At 41.1% G+C, this 19,222-nt stretch overlaps 1 protein-coding gene and 2 long non-coding RNA genes across 3 annotated transcripts; 1 reads left to right on the top strand and 2 right to left on the bottom strand.

The window, feature by feature from the left end:
- Positions 1-221: 221 nt before the first annotated feature.
- Positions 222-2,312, bottom strand: LOC120107812. Its single transcript, XR_005509439.1, has 3 exons — positions 1,853-2,312; positions 1,282-1,336; positions 222-474 (listed from the first exon to the last, which is right to left on the bottom strand). It is a non-coding gene; the product is annotated as an uncharacterized LOC120107812 (long non-coding RNA).
- Positions 2,313-5,046: 2,734 nt separating this feature from the next.
- On the top strand, positions 5,047-8,292 carry LOC103711590 (probable pectate lyase 5). Its single transcript, XM_008797801.3, has 4 exons — positions 5,047-5,374; positions 5,470-6,210; positions 6,310-6,448; positions 7,740-8,292. The coding sequence occupies exons 1-4, from the start codon at positions 5,247-5,249 to the stop codon at positions 7,959-7,961; spliced, it is 1,230 nt and encodes a 409-aa protein (XP_008796023.2). The 5' UTR covers positions 5,047-5,246; the 3' UTR covers positions 7,962-8,292.
- A 5,783-nt stretch (positions 8,293-14,075) lies between these two features.
- LOC120107810 lies at positions 14,076-15,026 on the bottom strand. Its single transcript, XR_005509438.1, has 2 exons — positions 14,636-15,026; positions 14,076-14,517 (listed from the first exon to the last, which is right to left on the bottom strand). It is a non-coding gene; the product is annotated as an uncharacterized LOC120107810 (long non-coding RNA).
- Between the last annotated feature and the right edge of the window lie 4,196 nt (positions 15,027-19,222).

Below are 19,222 nucleotides of genomic sequence, written 5' to 3'. Positions count from 1 at the left end.
ACCGCATAAAAATCACTATGCTTGTGCATATAAGATAGCATTATGTCTCTCGTAAAGTTGTTAGTCTATACATATAGAAATTTCACTCAAAAGTTGTCACGCCCCCGTCCCGAGATCGCGGGCCGGGGGTCGCGCCAACCGCCGCACACCCGTAGGAAACTCTCCCCACGAGCATGCAAGGCATCTAAACCAAACACCTCAATTATGCAATTCTAAAATAATTTAACTGAATAAATGCAATCTTATTCCATTGACTAACTCAAGTCATAAGGTCTCACAAGTCTAAATACGCAGCGGAATAATCATTTACCAACATGCAAAAACCTAGTTCTTAAAATAACAAAAGTCCACCGATCATAATAAATGTCCATAATAACAAATCAACTTAAATAACCCTAATCTAAGATAACTTGTGCCACAATCCTTCTAGTCGCTCTCCCCAATTTGAATCCCCAATAGATTAGTTCTCAAAATCTGTAAAATAACAAGAGATAATATAATGAGCTAGACAGCCCAGTAAGTAATGAACACTCTAGCTAGATAAATCAAGCAATAATATGTGGAAAATAAATAAATATGCAGTTCCAAAGTATAAGTCAAATATTTCTTGAATTCATAAGATTCTTTTCGCGGTTTCAAGATTCTTTCACATATTCAATTTATCATGTCGATCCTGGACTATGACCACATGTTCCCTGTGGTAGGGTCATATTACCGACTAATCTTCTTGCGGTGAGTCCTTCAGGACAGTCAATTGCCAACGTATCTGCCTCCATTGGCGGGGTCCTCAACATAGCCAGGTCGATAGTTCAGTTTGTTATCTATTTCATATTTCAGTTATATATAAGAAAAATCATACAATGTCAAAACCAAATGTCGTTCATATCTGAATTTCTTTCAATTTATCGGATTCAACTCAACAGCCAGAAACTATGACCACATGTTCCCTGTGGTAGGGTTATATCACCGACTATTCATCTTGCGGTACCAATGTATTAGCCCCCATTGGCAGGGTCCTCAACATAGCCCGACTGCAAGTCTAAATCTATTTCAAGTCATAATCTTTTCTTACATTATGTTTAGTGTTCTAAACCAAAAGGTACAATGTCAGAGCAATTAAACACAATTCAAATCAGAAGCAAATTCGTTCAATCATAATCATATAATATTCTAAAAATACACATATAATCCATGCATCAAATTCGAAATCACGAATAATTCGATTCGTGAAACATATATATAGTTTGTCGATAAATCTAGAAAAGAGGTTACATCACTTACCTTGCGAACGCGATCCACAACAAATCCAATTAATTCCGCAAATCCCTTGCAGCACCTAATATTCAAAAACTATATTTTCTTTTAAAATTCATCACAATATATATATAAAACCTAAATTTTAACATTCTCCCAGGGCCGACCCTGCCGAAGTGTCTAGCACCCCGGGTTCGGGTTCGGATCCGGGTTCATACCCGTAAACCACCCTTCTTTTAGTTATTTATTCTTTTTTTTTTTACCTTTTCTTTTCTTTTTTCCTTCTTCTTTCCTTTTTCTTTTCCCTTCTTCTCCCGAATCCCCTCTTCTTCTTCGGCGAGACAGGGGACCCGTGAGCCCCCGCCCCCCTTCTTCTTCCCTCTCGATCGGGCCCAAGGGCGACCGTGGTGGCCGGCCCTGACAGCGGCAGGAGGTGGCGGAGCAAGCCCGACCACTCCCGGCGGCTGGCGGCGGCGAACATGGCCGACGATGGAGCATTCGGCCGACCCATTTTTGGACCCAAGTTTCCGGCGATCGGCCCGCCCCAACCCCCAACACATCATGGCCAAGCATCAAGCAAGGAGAAGGAGAAGTTTACCTTAGCCCCGACGAAGACGGCACCTCTCTTCTCCGGCGGCAAGGAAGAAGGAGACCACCCGGTGCCGTGGCTCCTCTCTCTCTCCCTCTCTCCCTCTCTCTCTCTCTCTCTCTCTCCCTCTCTCCCTCTCTCTCGGTGGCCACACGAAGAAGACCCTCCTCCCTTTGCGTGCGGCGGCTCTCCTTCGGTGGGCTCAAAGGAGAAGAAGAAGGAGAAGGAAGCCCTAAAACAGGGCTCCTCCTTCTTCTTCGGGATGGAAAGAATCCATCCCGTTGCTGCCTCACGTGCAAGTGTTGGGACTAGGCCGGTCAAGTGGACCGGACCCAGTTCCAGGGTCTCACAAAAGTATTACTCAAACAATATGTTACAATTTATCATAGATTCTTTGAACAACAAAGTGCAAGTATTTTTGTGTTAAGCTAAACACTTGCAGCTAAAAAATTGTAGAGAGAGGAAGAGAACGCATGCCATAAGCAGACAAAGTTGCAGGAATTTCCTACAACTTGAGTTTTAGAGGAGCAGTTCCCTCAGAAATTAGCTGGCGAGGAGGAGCCATCACTCCCTTTCTAGGCGAGAGGCTTTTGGTTCCATCTCAAGGCCAGGCCCAAATTATGGCGGGCCCAAACCTATCACGTGCCCTTCTCCACAGTGACACCCACGTTAGACCTAAGCGGACCCCACAACCACCCGACGGCAGATATCATCTCGATCCCCGAATCGACGGCGATGGTGCCTTAAAGAATCGGTTTTGTGGGCCCATGCAATGGCTTGGGCCGGGAAGAAAGCCCACATGGGAGAACGTGCCCTGCCTGCAGCGTAAACGCTATCACCGGGACAGTACGTCCTCTGACCACGGCCTCCCAAGTGGGACCATGACTTGCTGACGTGGCATGGAAGGTGACGAATGTTATCCACGTCAGCATCTTGGTCGGGTGGTGGTGGTTCGCTATAAATCCCGGCGGATTTTGCGGCTGCGAAGCAGCTTCCAAGTCCCACCCCCCATGTGCCCGCCCACAATACTGTCTTTGCTTTCAAATTTGGGGTGGTAATTTTTTCCATTCTATTTATCTTGAATTTAAACATGCTTACTGGGTATCACACCCAATAATTATAGAGATCTCCATGGGATAATTTTTTTGTCATATACAAAGATATTTTTTGTTTTATCATTTTCGAAAAAGTTAATAAACTAGGTAGATATGTAAAAGATTTTTTTTTTCAATTACTTGGACATGCATAAAAAAAATACTAACAAAACTATGAAGAAAGGTTATATGATTTGATTATAGTTGTCTAAATTATTTTTAGAATATATGATGCGTTTTGCGCTCATGGTAGAATAAGATTGTTATATCTTGTTATTTAACGTTCATTTATAGAAAGATAAAAAAAAAGTTAAACAAAATTGTTCTTCGTTGGCCTTGTTGGTCCCGTAGATTTCCACTAGAAATAATAAATAGATAATTAATTAGGTTTTTTAAAGTATAAGCTTGACTTATGTATCAAAAATTAATGTGAATAAGGAAGTTTACTCAGCGTATGACTCTATAAGCTATCTTTGTGAAAAGTTGAAGGAGAGAAAGGATGAGAAAAGGGGCTAGATATTGATGTAAATGAGAAAGTACTATACTGATAACTAAAAAAAAGACGTTTAGAAGATGACTACAAAGTTTGTGAAAAGGCCAATAAGTCAATGATAGAATTTTATTTATGGCAAAGAGTGAGAGAAAATGGCTCGATGCTACCCTAAATTAGAAAATAGTATACCTGAATAGAGGTTTTGCATGACTAAGAACGTAATATTTTTTGTTGCATGTTTCTTCTATTTTAAGACAAATTAGAGTTTGCATCAAACCAGCTATCATTAGTCTAAGCTAATTAAGCGTATCCCCTCCACATACAACTCTAGAGTTCGAAGCATCCTTGTTTATTCGAAGAACCGGTTCGATCACCCATAGTCGATGCATGCATTATTTAAGGAAACCCCCCCAATGCATTGGCCAATATCACATATGAAGGATATCCTATTCATCGGTTGATGGTGGATAATTGAATAAAACTAGATTCAACCCTGTTAATCATCCACTATCAACTAATGCATGGATGACGAATGATCGAACCAAACCCTCTAATTCCAAAAGATTGAAATACAGCCAAAGCCAAAGCCAAAGCCAACCCAATGACTAACATTCCTTAGGTGAATGCTTCCATTTGAGCCCCACCTGCCCCCAAGGAAAGGTGGGTCCTAAGATTTGGGATAATGCGTCCCCCCATGCATGCAAACCCGGGCCGTCCTCAACTCAATAATGCACAAGAGCTTGTTTCCCCAACGCATTTGCAGGAAGAGATGAACAAATCTTCTGCTCTACCTAAAAGAAGGCAGTGGATTGGAAGGCGTAACACCGACAGGTGATCATTGAATGCACGCTCTCAATCAAAATAAACATTTGGGGTGGGGGATTTCAACCCCTTCTGACATTGTCCATGTGAGTGCTATTCATGCCTTCGAATGGCTACTAATACCAACAGCAATATCCCCTCGTTTTCCAAAATATTTTAGAACCGAGATCGAGTAATATCCATGTGATGGGAATGGATTACTGGTACCATACGATTCATGAGATTCTCTACACATCTATGTCCTCGCTTGTTTCCAAGATGAAGAGTAGATAGGGTGCTGTCTGAAATCTTCTCCATTAGATCTCCAAATCTCTCACGCAATGTGCGCACACCCACTTGGTCTTGTCCATTCTACTTTGCCACTGTAAATTGTCATCCCGGCTTTGCTCTCCATGTTTCTCTCTCATATTAATCCATAAATTTGGTAACCAAACTAGAACAAAGTCCCACAAACATGACATGAAACAAATTTTAGTATTCATGTATCTGAAAGCATGAAACCCGGACAAGAATGCTAAGGTATTCTAAGTTGTTTAACAATGTGACAATTGGAAGTTATCCTCTCATACTATATAACCTAGATTCATCAGTACATATCTTTAAATAATTTTAAGCTCGTATTTTTATAACAAGGCTCATTCTCTAGCGGTGCTCTTTTGGACATGGTAGGTCAGCAGTCCTATCCATATCATAATTTAGCAGCACAGAGAAGAGGAAAGACAGTCAGACAGTGAGAGAGAGAAACGAGAATATTTTTTTCCCCTTGCTTAACGGCCTAAAACTACCAAGTTGGATCCTGTGAGTCCACAAATCACGTTACTAGGCCTGCCCCACCGCATGCATAGTTCGATCACGCCCTCCTTCCCCACAGCCCCTTTTGGCTCTCCTTTATAACCCCCTTCCCACCTCTCCCCTTCTCCTCACAACTCTCACCCCCACCTCTTCCCTCTCTCTTAATCTATTTCTCTTTATACTTCCCCTACCAAGCTAGAAAATGACCACTCTACCATTCATTCTCCTCTTCCTTTCCTCACTCCTCACAATCCCCAGTTCCTCCTCCCCCACGCCCACACCATCAGCAGCAGTTCAAGATCCAGAGTTAGTAGTCCAAGAAGTGCAGAGGTAACCAGGATCAGATCATGCTGTTACTATAACACAATGTAGCTCTCAGTTGTACAAGTTTGCTCAATTGGCTATGAGTTCATGTCCATTTGCAGGAGCTTAAACAGTTCTCGGCGGCGGCTGGGCTACCTGTCGTGCGGCACCGGCAACCCGATCGACGACTGCTGGCGGTGCGACCGGAATTGGGAGAGCAACCGGCAGCGCCTCGCGGACTGCGCCATCGGGTTCGGCAAGAACGCTATCGGCGGACGCGACGGCAAAATTTACGTCGTGACCGACAGCGGCGACGACGACCCCGTCAACCCGAAGCCCGGAACTTTGCGCTACGCCGTCATCCAGGACGAGCCCCTCTGGATCATCTTCCAGCAAGACATGGTTATCAAGCTCAAGGAGGAGCTAATCATGAACTCCTACAAGACCCTCGACGGCCGCGGCGCCAGCGTGCACATCGCCGGCGGCCCCTGCATCACGATCCAGTACGTGAACCACATCATCATCCACGGCCTCCACATCCACGACTGCAAGCCCGGGGGGAATGCCTACGTGCGGGACTCGCCGGAGCACTACGGGTGGCGCACGGTGTCGGACGGCGACGGTGTGTCGATCTTCGGAGGGAGCCATGTATGGGTCGACCACTGCACGCTGTCGAGCTGCCACGACGGGCTCGTCGACGCAATTCATGGCTCCACGGCGATCACGATATCGAACAACTACATGAGTCACCATGACAAGGTGATGCTCTTGGGGCATAGTGATGGCTTCACGAATGACAAGAACATGCAGGCCACCATTGCCTTCAACCACTTCGGGGAAGGGCTCATTCAGAGGATGCCGAGGTGAGATTAATTCCTTTCATTGGTAATAGTTATTCCTTTTGGAATAGTTATTCCTTTTGGAATAGTTATTCCATGAGTTATTCCTGGTATTATGGGCAGGTGTCGGCTTGGGTATTTCCATGTGGTGAATAACGACTACACGCACTGGGAAATGTACGCCATTGGAGGGAGCGCGGCCCCCACCATAAACAGCCAAGGGAATAGGTTCTTAGCACCAGACACCCGGTTCTCCAAAGAGGTGACGCCATTGTTCCACCATTTGGCTTTACTCGCATAAGTTCTCCCACTTTCTTTTTTCTGGCTCTTTTTCACACCTCGACCTTCTAAATTAACTTCATATCATTTAGTTAGTAAATTCTTTTTTGTCCTGGTGTCAATTAAAAAATTTTATTTTCTTATTGTCCATGCATCCATCCTCTACAAGTTGTGCAATAAATAGTAAAAGCTACTGCATTTAATCTCTCTAGATACAATGCTTAATAGATCAATTATATATAGCAGCCAGAGACTAGTACAATGGGTGGGATTACATGGTGGGTTCGAGTTGTATCTTTCGCATGGAAGAATGATTGATCTTTCTTTATGACATTAACTGTCAAATCGCATTCTGCATAAATCTCAAAATAGTCATTTTTCCATACAGATCTCAAAGCCACTGTTGCATGATCCAACAGTAGATTTATGTGAAGGAAGAAGAATCCTCCTTTTGTGCAAAAATGCAACCCCTGTCCTTCTTTAACATATTTATATATATTAAAGATATCTTAGAAACAACAAAGGCTATAGGTAACATCTATCTTTATTAAATTTAGTTAGCATGCTTGGTGGGTAAAACAATGTGTTTCCACCGACAGTGCAGTACTTGTCATGATCATGTGCGCTTCAATGTCCTTATAGTGACACTTTTAGTTAGGTAAAGCACTTATGTTTCTTGTGCTACGAGTTGCATGTGCTTGCCTTAAGAGCCGCTAAAATGTAACTCCACTAAAAGCTAACATAAATTGCTCCTATACATTTGCACTGCATTCTTTTTTGTTATCGATACGAATTATAGTTTTGTGGGAGATGAATTGCGACTCAAATAAGAGTAGAATAGTTTTCTCAAGAAGTATTAGGAACTGATCTGAATTGCAGTTAACATTGCTGCTCAACTAGAGTGTATAAACAGTGATAGAAGACCACATATACATGAACTTAATGGTCATTGATTAGGACTTCTCAAGAACAACATGGAGACCAGTATGAATCAAATTTTCGATTCCCAATGTGTGAGAACCCGTGCAAGCATGCACTTAGTCCTACACTGGTTATTCACTGGATAGATCTCGAGTAGTTATATAGGATTAAGGAACCTAAATATTACTTAACTTTCAGCTAGCCATTTTAGATGAGATCCTAGATTGTTACACAATGAATTGCGGTGCAATAGGCACCATCTCTAAATCAAGTGCTAGGTGAAGAAGACAAGTAGAAGTATCACCAACTTTCAGTTATGTAACTATGCTAATGGATTGATCTCATTTATGTAGGTGACCAAGCGCGAGGATGCTTCAGAGGGCGAGTGGAAGAACTGGAACTGGAGATCGGAAGGGGACCTGATGTTAAATGGGGCCTTCTTCACACCCTCCGGCGCCGGGGCCTCATCGAGCTATGCCAAGGCCTCGAGCTTGGGGGCGAGGCCATCCTCTCTGGTGAGCTCGATCACCATGTCGGCTGGTGCACTCCTCTGCAAGAAGGGCTCGCATTGTTGAATGCCACCGGCCGGGTCAAGGAATGCTTCATTGAGTGTTGATTCATTGGACTTCCAGAAATAAGACTTGACAATTAGATACTGTTGGAGAGTGGGATCTCAATGCTATATCTGTCTTCTATATATTTCAAATTGGTACCTGGATTTCAGTTTTGGGTTTCATTTTTAAATTTCATTGCCAGTTCTTATACCTTGTAATACCAACCTCGGCCTGTTGTTCCAATGACCGCCTTGGTTCCACACTGGAAACCCAGTGGCATTTAGGGGCAGCAAGTACTGATGTGTTGATACTACTAAATTGTGTGTGAAGTGAAAATGCTTATTGAACACAATCTCTCTCTCTCTCTCTCTCTCTCTCTCTCTCTCTCTCTCTCTATATATATATATATATATATATATATATATATATATATATATATATATATATATATATATATGTATGTATGTATGTATATGGGTAGAAAGAATGGGTTGGTATTGATGGGATGTTGGGAAGATGAGCGCAAAAGCATGTGACCCTTTCAAGATTCTGACTTTTTTGGCTCTAAGGACTTTAAGCTCATGTTTGGCGAGGTTGGAACCGGAGAAGTCGCCTTGGCCAAGGGCATTAATTGCTGTAATCAATCACTGGAATAAGTACTAAGGCCCTGTTGGGGGAGCTTTTGGAGGGCCAAAAAGCATTTTCTGGCTCTCCAAAAATACTTTTAGCTAAAAAATGGTGTTTGGTAAATTTTCTGAAAAGCTGTTTCAGCTTTTGCGGGAAGCTGAAAACAGCTTTTGGGGGGAAGCTCCAATTTGGAGCTTTCCGAAAATGCTGTTTTCTGCTTTTTCGGAAAGCTGTATTTTTGACCAAAATACCCCCATTTAAAAAAAAAATTTCCTCCCAAAAACCTCTCTCTCACATTCTCACGGTCTCTTCCTCTCCCACCCAACCCCATTCCCTCTCCCCCGCCGCCGCACCCTCTCCCTCTGCCCCGCCGTCGCACCCCCTCCCTCTCCCCCGCCCCCATGGTGGGGAGGTGCCGAAGAAGAGGAAGACAGGTGGTCTTCCCCTTCCCGCGGCCGCCGCCGGCGATGATATCCCCGTCACGGAAAGGGACGGTGCCGAAGAAGAAGGAGGTCCCACGGCCCCCCTCCCGCGTCTGCGAGGCCCCGCCGTCGCACCCCCTCCCTCTCCCCCGCCCCCATGGTGGGGAGGTGCCGAAGAAGAGGAAGACAGGTGGTCTTCCCCTTCCCGCGGCCGCCGCCGGCAATGATGTCCCCGTCACGGAAAGGGACGGTTCCGAAGAAGAAGGAGGTCCCACGGCCCCCCTCCCGCGTCTGCGAGGCCCCGCCGTCGCACCCCCTCCCTCTCCCCCTTCCTGCGGCCGCCGGCGGTCACGACCCGCCCCCCTCTCGCGTCCGCCACGGCCTGGCCCGGCGCTGTCGGCCTCGCGGGAGAGCACTTCCCAGGGGGCCCGTCGTGGCCGCCGCCGGCCGCCGGCCCCGGCCCGGCCCCCTCCCGCGGCCGCGGCGGCCTGGCCCCCTTCCGGCGCCGCCGGCCGCGCGGGAGGAGAAGAAAGGAGAACGGGGGAGAGGAAGGAAGGAGAAGAAGAGAAGAAAAAAAAGAAAAGAAAAAAGAAAAGAAAAGAAAAGAAAATTTAAAAAATAAAATAAATAAATAAATAAATATTTATATAAATGAATGAATGAATAAATAAGATAATAAATAAATATATTTCAACATTATTAATTATTTACACTAATAATTATAATATTTTATACCTTTATTATTGTATTATACTATAAATATTATATTATATTACATTACATTATAATACATTAATATGTTATTTTAAATAATTTAATATTATATTATATTATGAGAAATTAATTTATACTAATAATTATAATATTTTATGTCTTTATTATTGTATTATACTATAAATATAATATATATTACATTATATCATAATACATTAATATGTTATGTTAAATAATTTAATATTATGTTATATTACCAAATATTAATTTACTCTAATAATTATATTACTATTATGCTATATTATAATAATATTATTTTATATTACAAAAATATTATACTATATCGTATATTTATGTATTAATATATGTTATGTTTTATTATATTCTGTTGTATAATACTATGCAATGTCCTTTATGGTAATTTTGTCATACAAAAGTACTTTCCTAGTTTGTTTACCAAACACAAAATAAAGTACCACAGCACTTTACGAATGTAGTTACCAAACAGCAAACAGCTTTTTATAACAGCTCTACTTCAGACAGCTCTACTTCCAACAGCTCTACTTCCAATAGCTCTACTGCCAACAGCTCCCCCAAACAGGGCCTAAGTACCATACACACGAAGGTTGTGCAAGAAGGATAACTGAGCAATATGGCACTGGAATTGCCACCAATTTGCCACCTTTTTAGTCTAGACTACTTGACTTATGCTTAAAACTGTTGACCGAGTAATTGATCTCTAAAACCTAAACTGATAGATAATGGATTGGTAACATATATCATGCTTAATACCTTCCTTCCAAAACTATATATCTACTTGCATAGAAGGATAACTATGTGTAGCCTTCTCCCGGACTTCGTACGAGGAGAGATAATTGAGTCGCTAATGACTTCAAAAACAGCAATACATATCAGACTTTATAAAACCAACCTCAGCGACGACTGTTTAAGCTTTGCTCACCAGACACATAAGGAGTTTGGCTTGAATTGCTACTCATTTCTGCGAGTCGGATGTCATTAGAGTTTTGAGTAGATCACATGTCGAACTAAAAATTGAGGTCTGGCCTTGATCTGTTCAGTAATGAACTTGAATATATAAGTCCTTAAATTAAGTTTTAGTGCTCTATTTGCAGAGAGCATAAAAGCTAGGTGCAACCAAGTAGCTACATGGGCCTTACTATCTCAACTGAAAGAGTTTAGAATTGTGGGCAACTTAGATCTTGACTTGAACCAAGATTTGACTCAAATAATCTGCATAACAAGTCCTTTTCATGACAGGTTTGAAATGAGCAAAGTTAGATCCTGATCACTGGGTTGGATCAAATTCTGTGAGATTCATCACAAACGTAGCTGAAGCACAGTTCTCAACATACCTACATCTGTTACATTGGTCTAGAATTAGAGGATGGGCTTGGCTGTGAATTAAATTGAGCAATACATTGGACTAAATTCTACCTGGCCTGCTTGAACCAATATTTTGGGTTGTATTTGTTTTCTTTTTGTTTTTCTTTTCGTTAAACCAGATGGCTCATACATGCATGAATACATCCTACAGAATGAGAAAACAGTACATCTCTAAACTGAATAGGAATACTAGAGTGAGACGTCCAAAGAATTCCACCAAGGTTGTATTTGTTCAAGAACAAGAAAAGGCAGTATAGGAATGAGTCGTTTCTCCTGTTTTTGTTCAGAAGAAATTTCTTATTTCTCGCAAAAATAGCTCTCTTTGCCCATGTAAAAGTGGGCAGGAAAAAGAGAGGGCATTATCCTAGGAATACTGCTATTCAAGTTCTCCTGGAATTGTTATTCCAGGAGTAAGCAGTGTTGGCCGACATAGCTGCTCTTATTTCTCTTTGCATCTCACCAACTGCTCTTTTGTTCCTTTTCTCATTCTTTTAAATGTGCTCCGTCTCTTTCATTTACTGAACGAAAGCGATTAGGCTTCGTCCAATCTCTCCTTCAAATAAAATGTCCTCGAATTTTAAATGTAAGGAATACAATCAAAATTTTCAGTCATGAGTAAACCTCTACTTGCTCTAGTTGGAGGGTCATAATTGCAACTGCTTGCACCCTAGAAGTTGTCCTCTTGCAGACATTGTTTTGGACAAGGTAGTCTAGAAACTTAATTTGGGACCCATACAAACAACTGACACTGTTGCTCACCGACATGTTTGCAGCATTACATCTCTCACAATTTATAGGCACAGACCAGTAGATGGTTGTTAGTAGTTAGGATCAGATCAGATAGAAATACTGCATTCCAACCCATGAAAAGTGGCTCAAGACTTTGTGGGGTCAATCTTATTCTAGGCCACTGTACACAAATCAGAAGATTTAGCAACTCAAGATAAGATATGCTATGTCCATGGATGTTCCCCTACCCAAATGGGAATAAAAGAAGGTATCATGCTCATGTGCATGCTTCATGGACCATCTATCTTGCAAATGCATGGAAAAATTTGGCTGAACTCAGTCATATGTGCATGCTAACTACAAGTTGAGATGGAATCTAATGCTAAAGATCAAGGCTAAAACTGACACATATGTACCTGTTTGCATAGTTAAGTTTCATCTATGGAGGTTCATTATAGAAGCAAGGATCTAAGACGATCTTTTCGGATGAGGGAATAGCATTTCTCCATCCTTTGTCCAAATAGGAGTAAATGAAGATAGCTTTAAGAAGTCTGTAGGAGTAAATTCTACAAATAAAGAAAGATAGACCTATGATGGATCATAAATATGGTCCTGCAAATTAAATCGAGGAAGCTGTACAAGATCGGACAAGATGGGTCAATCATATGCCCGAATTGGAACTATTGGAAGTTGTTCATGCAGTATATGTACGAAGGTACCGTATTATGGGATGAGCAGATGATCAACAATTTTTGGATGAAATTCAACAGGCAAAACCTTCAGATTCTCAGGCTCATTCACTCACTTGTTTGTTGTCTTTTCTCAACCTATCGGCAGGACCGTAGGCTAGTCATTGCATCACAATCAAAACGGAGGGTCTCCCCCATGAGCAGACCTATAACCTGAAATGCCTTGTGGCTTGGGGAGATTGGCCAATCTAAACTACATTTTGGGACCTCAAACCAGTATTAGACATTCAGAGAATCAAGAGTGCAAGCACTAGTTCACAACAAATATGATGCACATATTAACAATTTAGGACCTCATCTAAAATGGCTAGCTAGAAGGTATTATTTGGGTTCCTTGATCCTGTATAAGTATCCAAAATTTTCTCAGCGAATAACCGATGTGAAACTAAACACACGCCCACAAGGATCCTCACATACTTCCCTACTCAAGCCTTGACATCCTCGTTAGGCTAAGAATTCAAATCCATTAAAATCTAATCACAAGTACCACGATCGATTCTCCATTCAAGCCCTGACGTCCGTGGTCAGCTTCAATAGATCTGTGTTGTAGTGTCCCATAATTTACATAGGTTATGGATCGTATCCATTCTAATACTATTTGTAACAATGTAGGATTTCACCAAGAATGGCTAACCAGAAGGTATTATTTGAGTTTCTTGATCCTGTATAAGAAACCAAGATGTTCTCGGTGAATAACCGATGTGGGACTAAACAGATGTCCGCACTGAGTCCTCACATATATGCATTAGAAATGCACAATAAAGTACATAGATTGGTTGCAGTGACCGTAAGTTGATTTAATAGACTGGAGCAATCACTCATATTAACCACTACATCGAAAGTTATGGTGATACATAGGTGGGTTATATTTTAAACTATTGATCTTTTTCAACCATCCGAGCATAAATGATCAAGTAGAAAAATGACGTGAGGCATTTTTTAGGAACTGTACAAACCTTCAAGCATTCAATGGCCGCAAAAGAAGAAGAAGATTATATGGGATGCATGTTTAAATCCACTTTATTCTTTTTTTTTTTTTTTTTGTTATATGATAACTTTATCTCGCTTTCATGGAGGAAGGCTGGCGTACCTTGTAATAGGATATGACTAATTGAATGCAAAGAGAGTAAACCGGGCTTGACCACTCTACAATAAAGATATGACTAGTTTAGGGCTGCTTGTGTTGCCATAGGAACAGATGCATTTGAATAGATTTTAGCTATAAATTTTAAAACATCTTGGAACCGAAATGACCATTGTGAATGTGTGGCATCAGTGTAATCTTCTAACATCGTGTTGTTAGTTTTGTAGCTCATCATTAAAAAATGTTTACACATATTGATGTTCTGAAATATGACTACAGAGTCAGTTATCTGCTTCGTAATTTGACATGCATGCCTACTAATTATTAAATTTTGATTTTTATTTAATAATGTTGAAATGAATGCATGGGAGAGTATTAAAATAAATATATAATAATATTAAAAAAATAGAATAAGAAATAAACTTATTTATACAAAGATGGAGGTAGCACAAATGGCGAAATAAAGAAAAATGATTCATGTAGCTGACGCTAACTAGATTTGTTCTGATAACATTACTGTTCATTGATAGTGTGAGACCCAAGCCTTTTGGCCTCACGTGTGTCGCACGTGAGGGCACACGATGAAGGGGGATTCATCGCGATCACCCGAGGAAGACGGAAACCCCTATTTTTTTTAGGGCTTCTTCTCCTCATTTGAAAGCCACCCGAGGTAGAGCCGCCACGCCGAGTCCCCTTCCGGTTGGGTGACCTTCTTCCTCGCTTGCCACTGAAAAAATAAAAAAAAAGAAACTCCACTGCCTCCGGAGAGGAAGAGAGCCGTCGAAGAGGGTCATCACAGTTCACCCCCGAAACCAGGTAAGCCTCCCAACCACCTCATTTTCCCTTTCCTGCATTTTCTCCTCCCAATCCACTCGGGAGGATAGATCAATTCAAAAGAAAAGAAAAGAAAAGAAGAGGAAGAAGAAGAAAAGGAGAAAGAAAGAAGAGAGGAAAGAGGGGGCTTACCCGTGTGCGGCTGCGAGTTCGTCGGCATCACGGGGAGCATCCACGGACGTCACGGGAGCCGCCAGCCTCGGCTCGGCCGTGCGCGTAGGCCGCGAGCGTCGGCTGCAAACGCGATCGAGGGCGCAGCGGGCTCGGCTGGAGGCACTACCGGTCATGGCCTGGCCCCTCCCAAGCTCGCCTCCTCCCTCCGTGGGAGAAGAAAGGAGAAGAAAGGGGGAGGGTTGAGAAGAATATGAGAAGAAGAAGGGGAGAGCTGAGAGAAGAGAAGGTGAATCGGGAACGGAAGAAGGAAAAAAAAAAGAAAAAAGAAGAAAGGAAGAAGCGGGGAAAGGAGAAGAAACAGAGAAGAGAGAAGAAGAAAGAAGTCGGGAGAAGTTTCTGGAGAGGAAGAGAAGAAAAGAAAAAGAAAAGGAGAGGAAGGGAAAAGAAAAAAAAAGAAAAGAAGGAAAAAGAAAAAGAAAAAGAAAAGAAGGAAAAAGAAAAAGAAAAGAAGAAGGAAAAAAAATGAATAAAGAGAGGGGGTGGTTTACGGGTATGAATCCGAATTTAAATAAAAAATATGATTTTTGAATATTAGGTTCTGCGAGGGATTTGCGGAATTAATTGGATTTGTTGTGGATCGCCTTCGCAAGGTAAGTGATGTAACCTCTTTTCTAGATTTATCGGCAAACTATATACATGTTTCACGAATCGAATTATTCATGATTTTGAATTTGATGCATGGATTATATGTGTATTTTAGAATATTATATGATTATGATTGAACGTATTTGCTTCTGATTTGAATTGTGTTTAATTGCTCTGACATTGTATCTTTTGGCTTGGAACACGAAACATAATGTAAGAAAAGATTATGACTTGAAATAGATTCAGACTTGCAGTCGGGCTATGTTGAGGACCCTGCCAATGGGGGCTAATACATTGGTACCGCAAGAAGAATAGTCGGTGATATGACCCTACCACAGGGAACATGTGGTCATAGTTCCTGGCTGTTGAGTTGAATCTGATAAATTGAAAGAAATTAAGATATGAACGACATTTGGTTTTGACATTGTATGTTTTTTTTATATATAACTGAAATATGAAATAGAGAACAAGCTGAACTATCGACCTGGCTATGTTGAGGACCCCGCCAATGGGGGCAGATACGTTGGCAATTGACTGTCCTGAAGGACTCACCGCAAGAAGATTAGTCGGTGTTGATGACCCTGCCACAGGGAACATGTGGTCATAGTCCAGGATCGACATGATAAATTGAATATGTGAAAGAATCTTGAAACCGCGAAAAGAATCTTTTGAATTTAAGAAATATTTGACTTATACTTTGGAACTGCATATTTATTTATTTTCCACATATTAGTGCTTGATTTATCTAGCTAGAGTGTTCATTATTTACTGGGCTGTCTAGCTCATTATACCATCTCTTGTTGTTTTACAGATTTCGAGAACTAGTCTATTGGGGATTCAAATTGGGAGAGCGACTAGAAGGATTGTGGCACAAGTTATCTTAGATTAGGGTTATTTAAGTTGATTTGTTATTATCGACATTTATTATGATTGGTGGACTTTTATTATTTTAAGAACTAGGTTTCTGCATGTTGGTAAATGATTATTCCGCTGCATATTTAGACTTGTGAGACATTATGACTTGAGTTAGTCAATGGAATAAGATTTCAATTTATTCTGTTAAATTATTTTGGAATTTCATAATTGAGGTGTTTGGTTTAGATGCCTTGCATGCTCGTGGGGAGAGTTTCCTACGGGTGTGCGGCGGTTGGCGCGACCCCCGGCCCGCGATCTCGGGACGGAAGCGTGACAGATAGCCTGTTTTTTAGATTACATGATCAAACCTTATAGATTGGTGGATTGGATTTGCAGTAAATGAAAGAAATGATAATACAGAAAAGGAAAGAAAAAAATATAATACAAAAGGTGGAGAGAACATAATGATATATCATAAAGGTACAAAGAGAACAATTAATCTGAAATTACTGTAAATTGTTTCACGGCACGATAATAAATAAAATTGGCTAGAAAGAAAAGATAAGAAATTTCTTAGATTTTTAATAATTTTAAATATGGGAAGCCCAAAAGAATGACATCTCCGATCTTCTGAAAATATTCGCCTCTCCTGTTTTAAACATGGGCACCTCATGGAATAATGGCATTGTATTTTGTCACGCAATCCAGTGCATAAATTATATTTTTTTAGAGTTCATAACATTTTATATGACCTTTTTACTATAACAAGAAAATGTCCATCTAAAATACGAAATCATTTGTACAATTATATTTCTTTTGCATGCCATCTCTTCCACATGACTCAGGCATTCTTCTCTTATTTTCTTATTTCCAATCAAGAACTGGTTTGCTAGCAAGTTTCTCCCCTGTTTCTTTATATCCAAGAATCCTTTAAACCCCTTTAATGGCTTTAGTATTGTAACATCTCACAGATAGCTCTATGGATACAGCTAGCACTAGTTAAAAATTTTCAGATAATGGCAATATAATTAATCTAACAAACTTGACATTTTCATTGTTTTATGCAAAGGACACAAGATATAGGTTTGAAAGGGAAAAAGAGGTCACAGAAAATAAGTTTCGCCTTGTTTTGCCAAGTAATATCATTTACGTTTATATTTTTAAAATTTAAGTGTTATAATAATTTTAGGGATTACGTAATAACCTACATCTTTCAAAATATTTCAGACAGCTTTGGATAAAGGATTGAACAACATGACGCTATTGCTTTGATAACGACTTCATGAAAACCCTACCATAATGAATGCAGTCATCACCATAAACAATATTAAGTACTAATATTACATAGTAACACGAGTCCAGGATTGAAAGCAGTGATATGGATCAGAGTAAGAAAAACAGAGTAGAATGATGAACAACTTTGGGTCTCTTCGGGGGAACCCGACCTCCACAATAAGTCAAGTATTTGGGTGATCAAATCTCCCTTTTTTTATTGTTAACACAGCTTAAATATAATACTGGCATAACTGCCATGAACCCACATACAACATAGTGAAAACAACTAAAACAAACTTACTGAAAAATAGACAACCATCTAACAGAACACTAACCCACAATTACAGGTTATCTAACAAACACTATCCCTGCAGTTGACTCAACTGACACATAACCAAATGGTCAACAACAACACTAACTAATAGGATACCACAGCAACATGTAACACGTAAGGAAACCATAACATTGCCCTCCTCTTTAAGCAACCATGTCCTCATGGTTAGAAAATTTTTGGTGCAGCAAGTGATAGTCTTCCCAGGTTGCATCGAATTCATCAGCACCTACCCATTTGACAAGAAATTTGGTAGCAGCTCTGTTCCCACGTTGAACCATGCGACGCTGGAGGATGGCCTCTAGTCCGGGATGGAGAGTCCTATTTGGTGTTAAGGGAGGAAGAGTTGGAGAGGTGATAACGTTAAACCCAAGCTTCTTCTTGAGAAGGGAGACATAAAAAACAAGTTGCAAGCGAGTCTCCGGTGGAAGAGCTAGTTTGTACGCGACTGCTCCAATGCGTTGTATTATCTAAAAAGGTCTATAAAATCTGGGTGAAAGCTTAAAATTGCGACGGACAGCCACTGAATGTTGCCGATATGGTTGGAGGCATAAAAAGACCCAATCCTTAACGTTGAATTCTCGATCTGTTTTGTGCAAGTCAGCAGCCTGTTTCATGCGCTCCTATGCTCGATGTAGGTGTTTCTTGAGTAAGCATAGGATCTGGTCATGGGACTTGAGGGTATCTTCAACCGCCCGTACCTTAGTAATCCCTGGAATGTAGGAAACCAATCGAGGTGGAGCAACTCCATAAACAGCTTCAAAAGGTGTGAGTTGTGTGGACCTGTGAGTGTTGGTATTGTGCCAAAACTCAGCTAAGGGAAGCCACTGGGACCCATCTTTTGGGCGCGAACCAGCAAAACAACGAAGTAATATTCACACTCTTGTTCATGATCTTAGATTGTCCGTCGGATTGGGGATGATATGCGGAGCTATGAGCGAGCACGGTTTTCTGCAAGCTAAACAATTCTTCCCAAAACCGACTGGTGAAAACCGGGTCCCTATCACTTACAATAGAAGTTGGCATGTTGTATAACTTGAAAACATTATCAAAGAAGAGACGAGCTATTTTGGCAGCAGTATAAGGATGTGATAACTTAATAAAATAAGCATATTTGCTCAGACGATCAATAACCACATAGACCACATCATAGCCGTACGACATAGGGAGACATTTGATAAAATCCATAGAAATTTCAGTCCATACCTGTGGAATTGGAAGTGGTTGTAGGAGACCTGCAGGAGACATATTCTTGGATTTGTTGTGTTGACAGCTATCACATTCATAGATAAAATTTCTGATATCAGATCTCATTTTCTTCCAGTAGAATTCTTGCTTGGCACGCTGCAGTGTTTTGTGAAACACAGAGTGGCCCCCAAGTGGGCTGGATGTATTTGCTGGAGAATTTTGGATCAAAATGGCATGCTAGAACCCACGTACACCCTTCCCTTGTAATATAAAACTCCATTATGCAGTTGATATTTAGAAGAGTCCAATAT

Source organism: Phoenix dactylifera, unplaced genomic scaffold (genome assembly GCF_009389715.1).
Source record: "Phoenix dactylifera cultivar Barhee BC4 unplaced genomic scaffold, palm_55x_up_171113_PBpolish2nd_filt_p 001029F, whole genome shotgun sequence".
Classification (NCBI taxonomy): Eukaryota; Viridiplantae; Streptophyta; class Magnoliopsida; order Arecales; family Arecaceae; genus Phoenix; species Phoenix dactylifera.
Note: the sequence above shows the minus strand (reverse complement) of the source record. Positions and strands in the feature narration are given on the sequence as shown.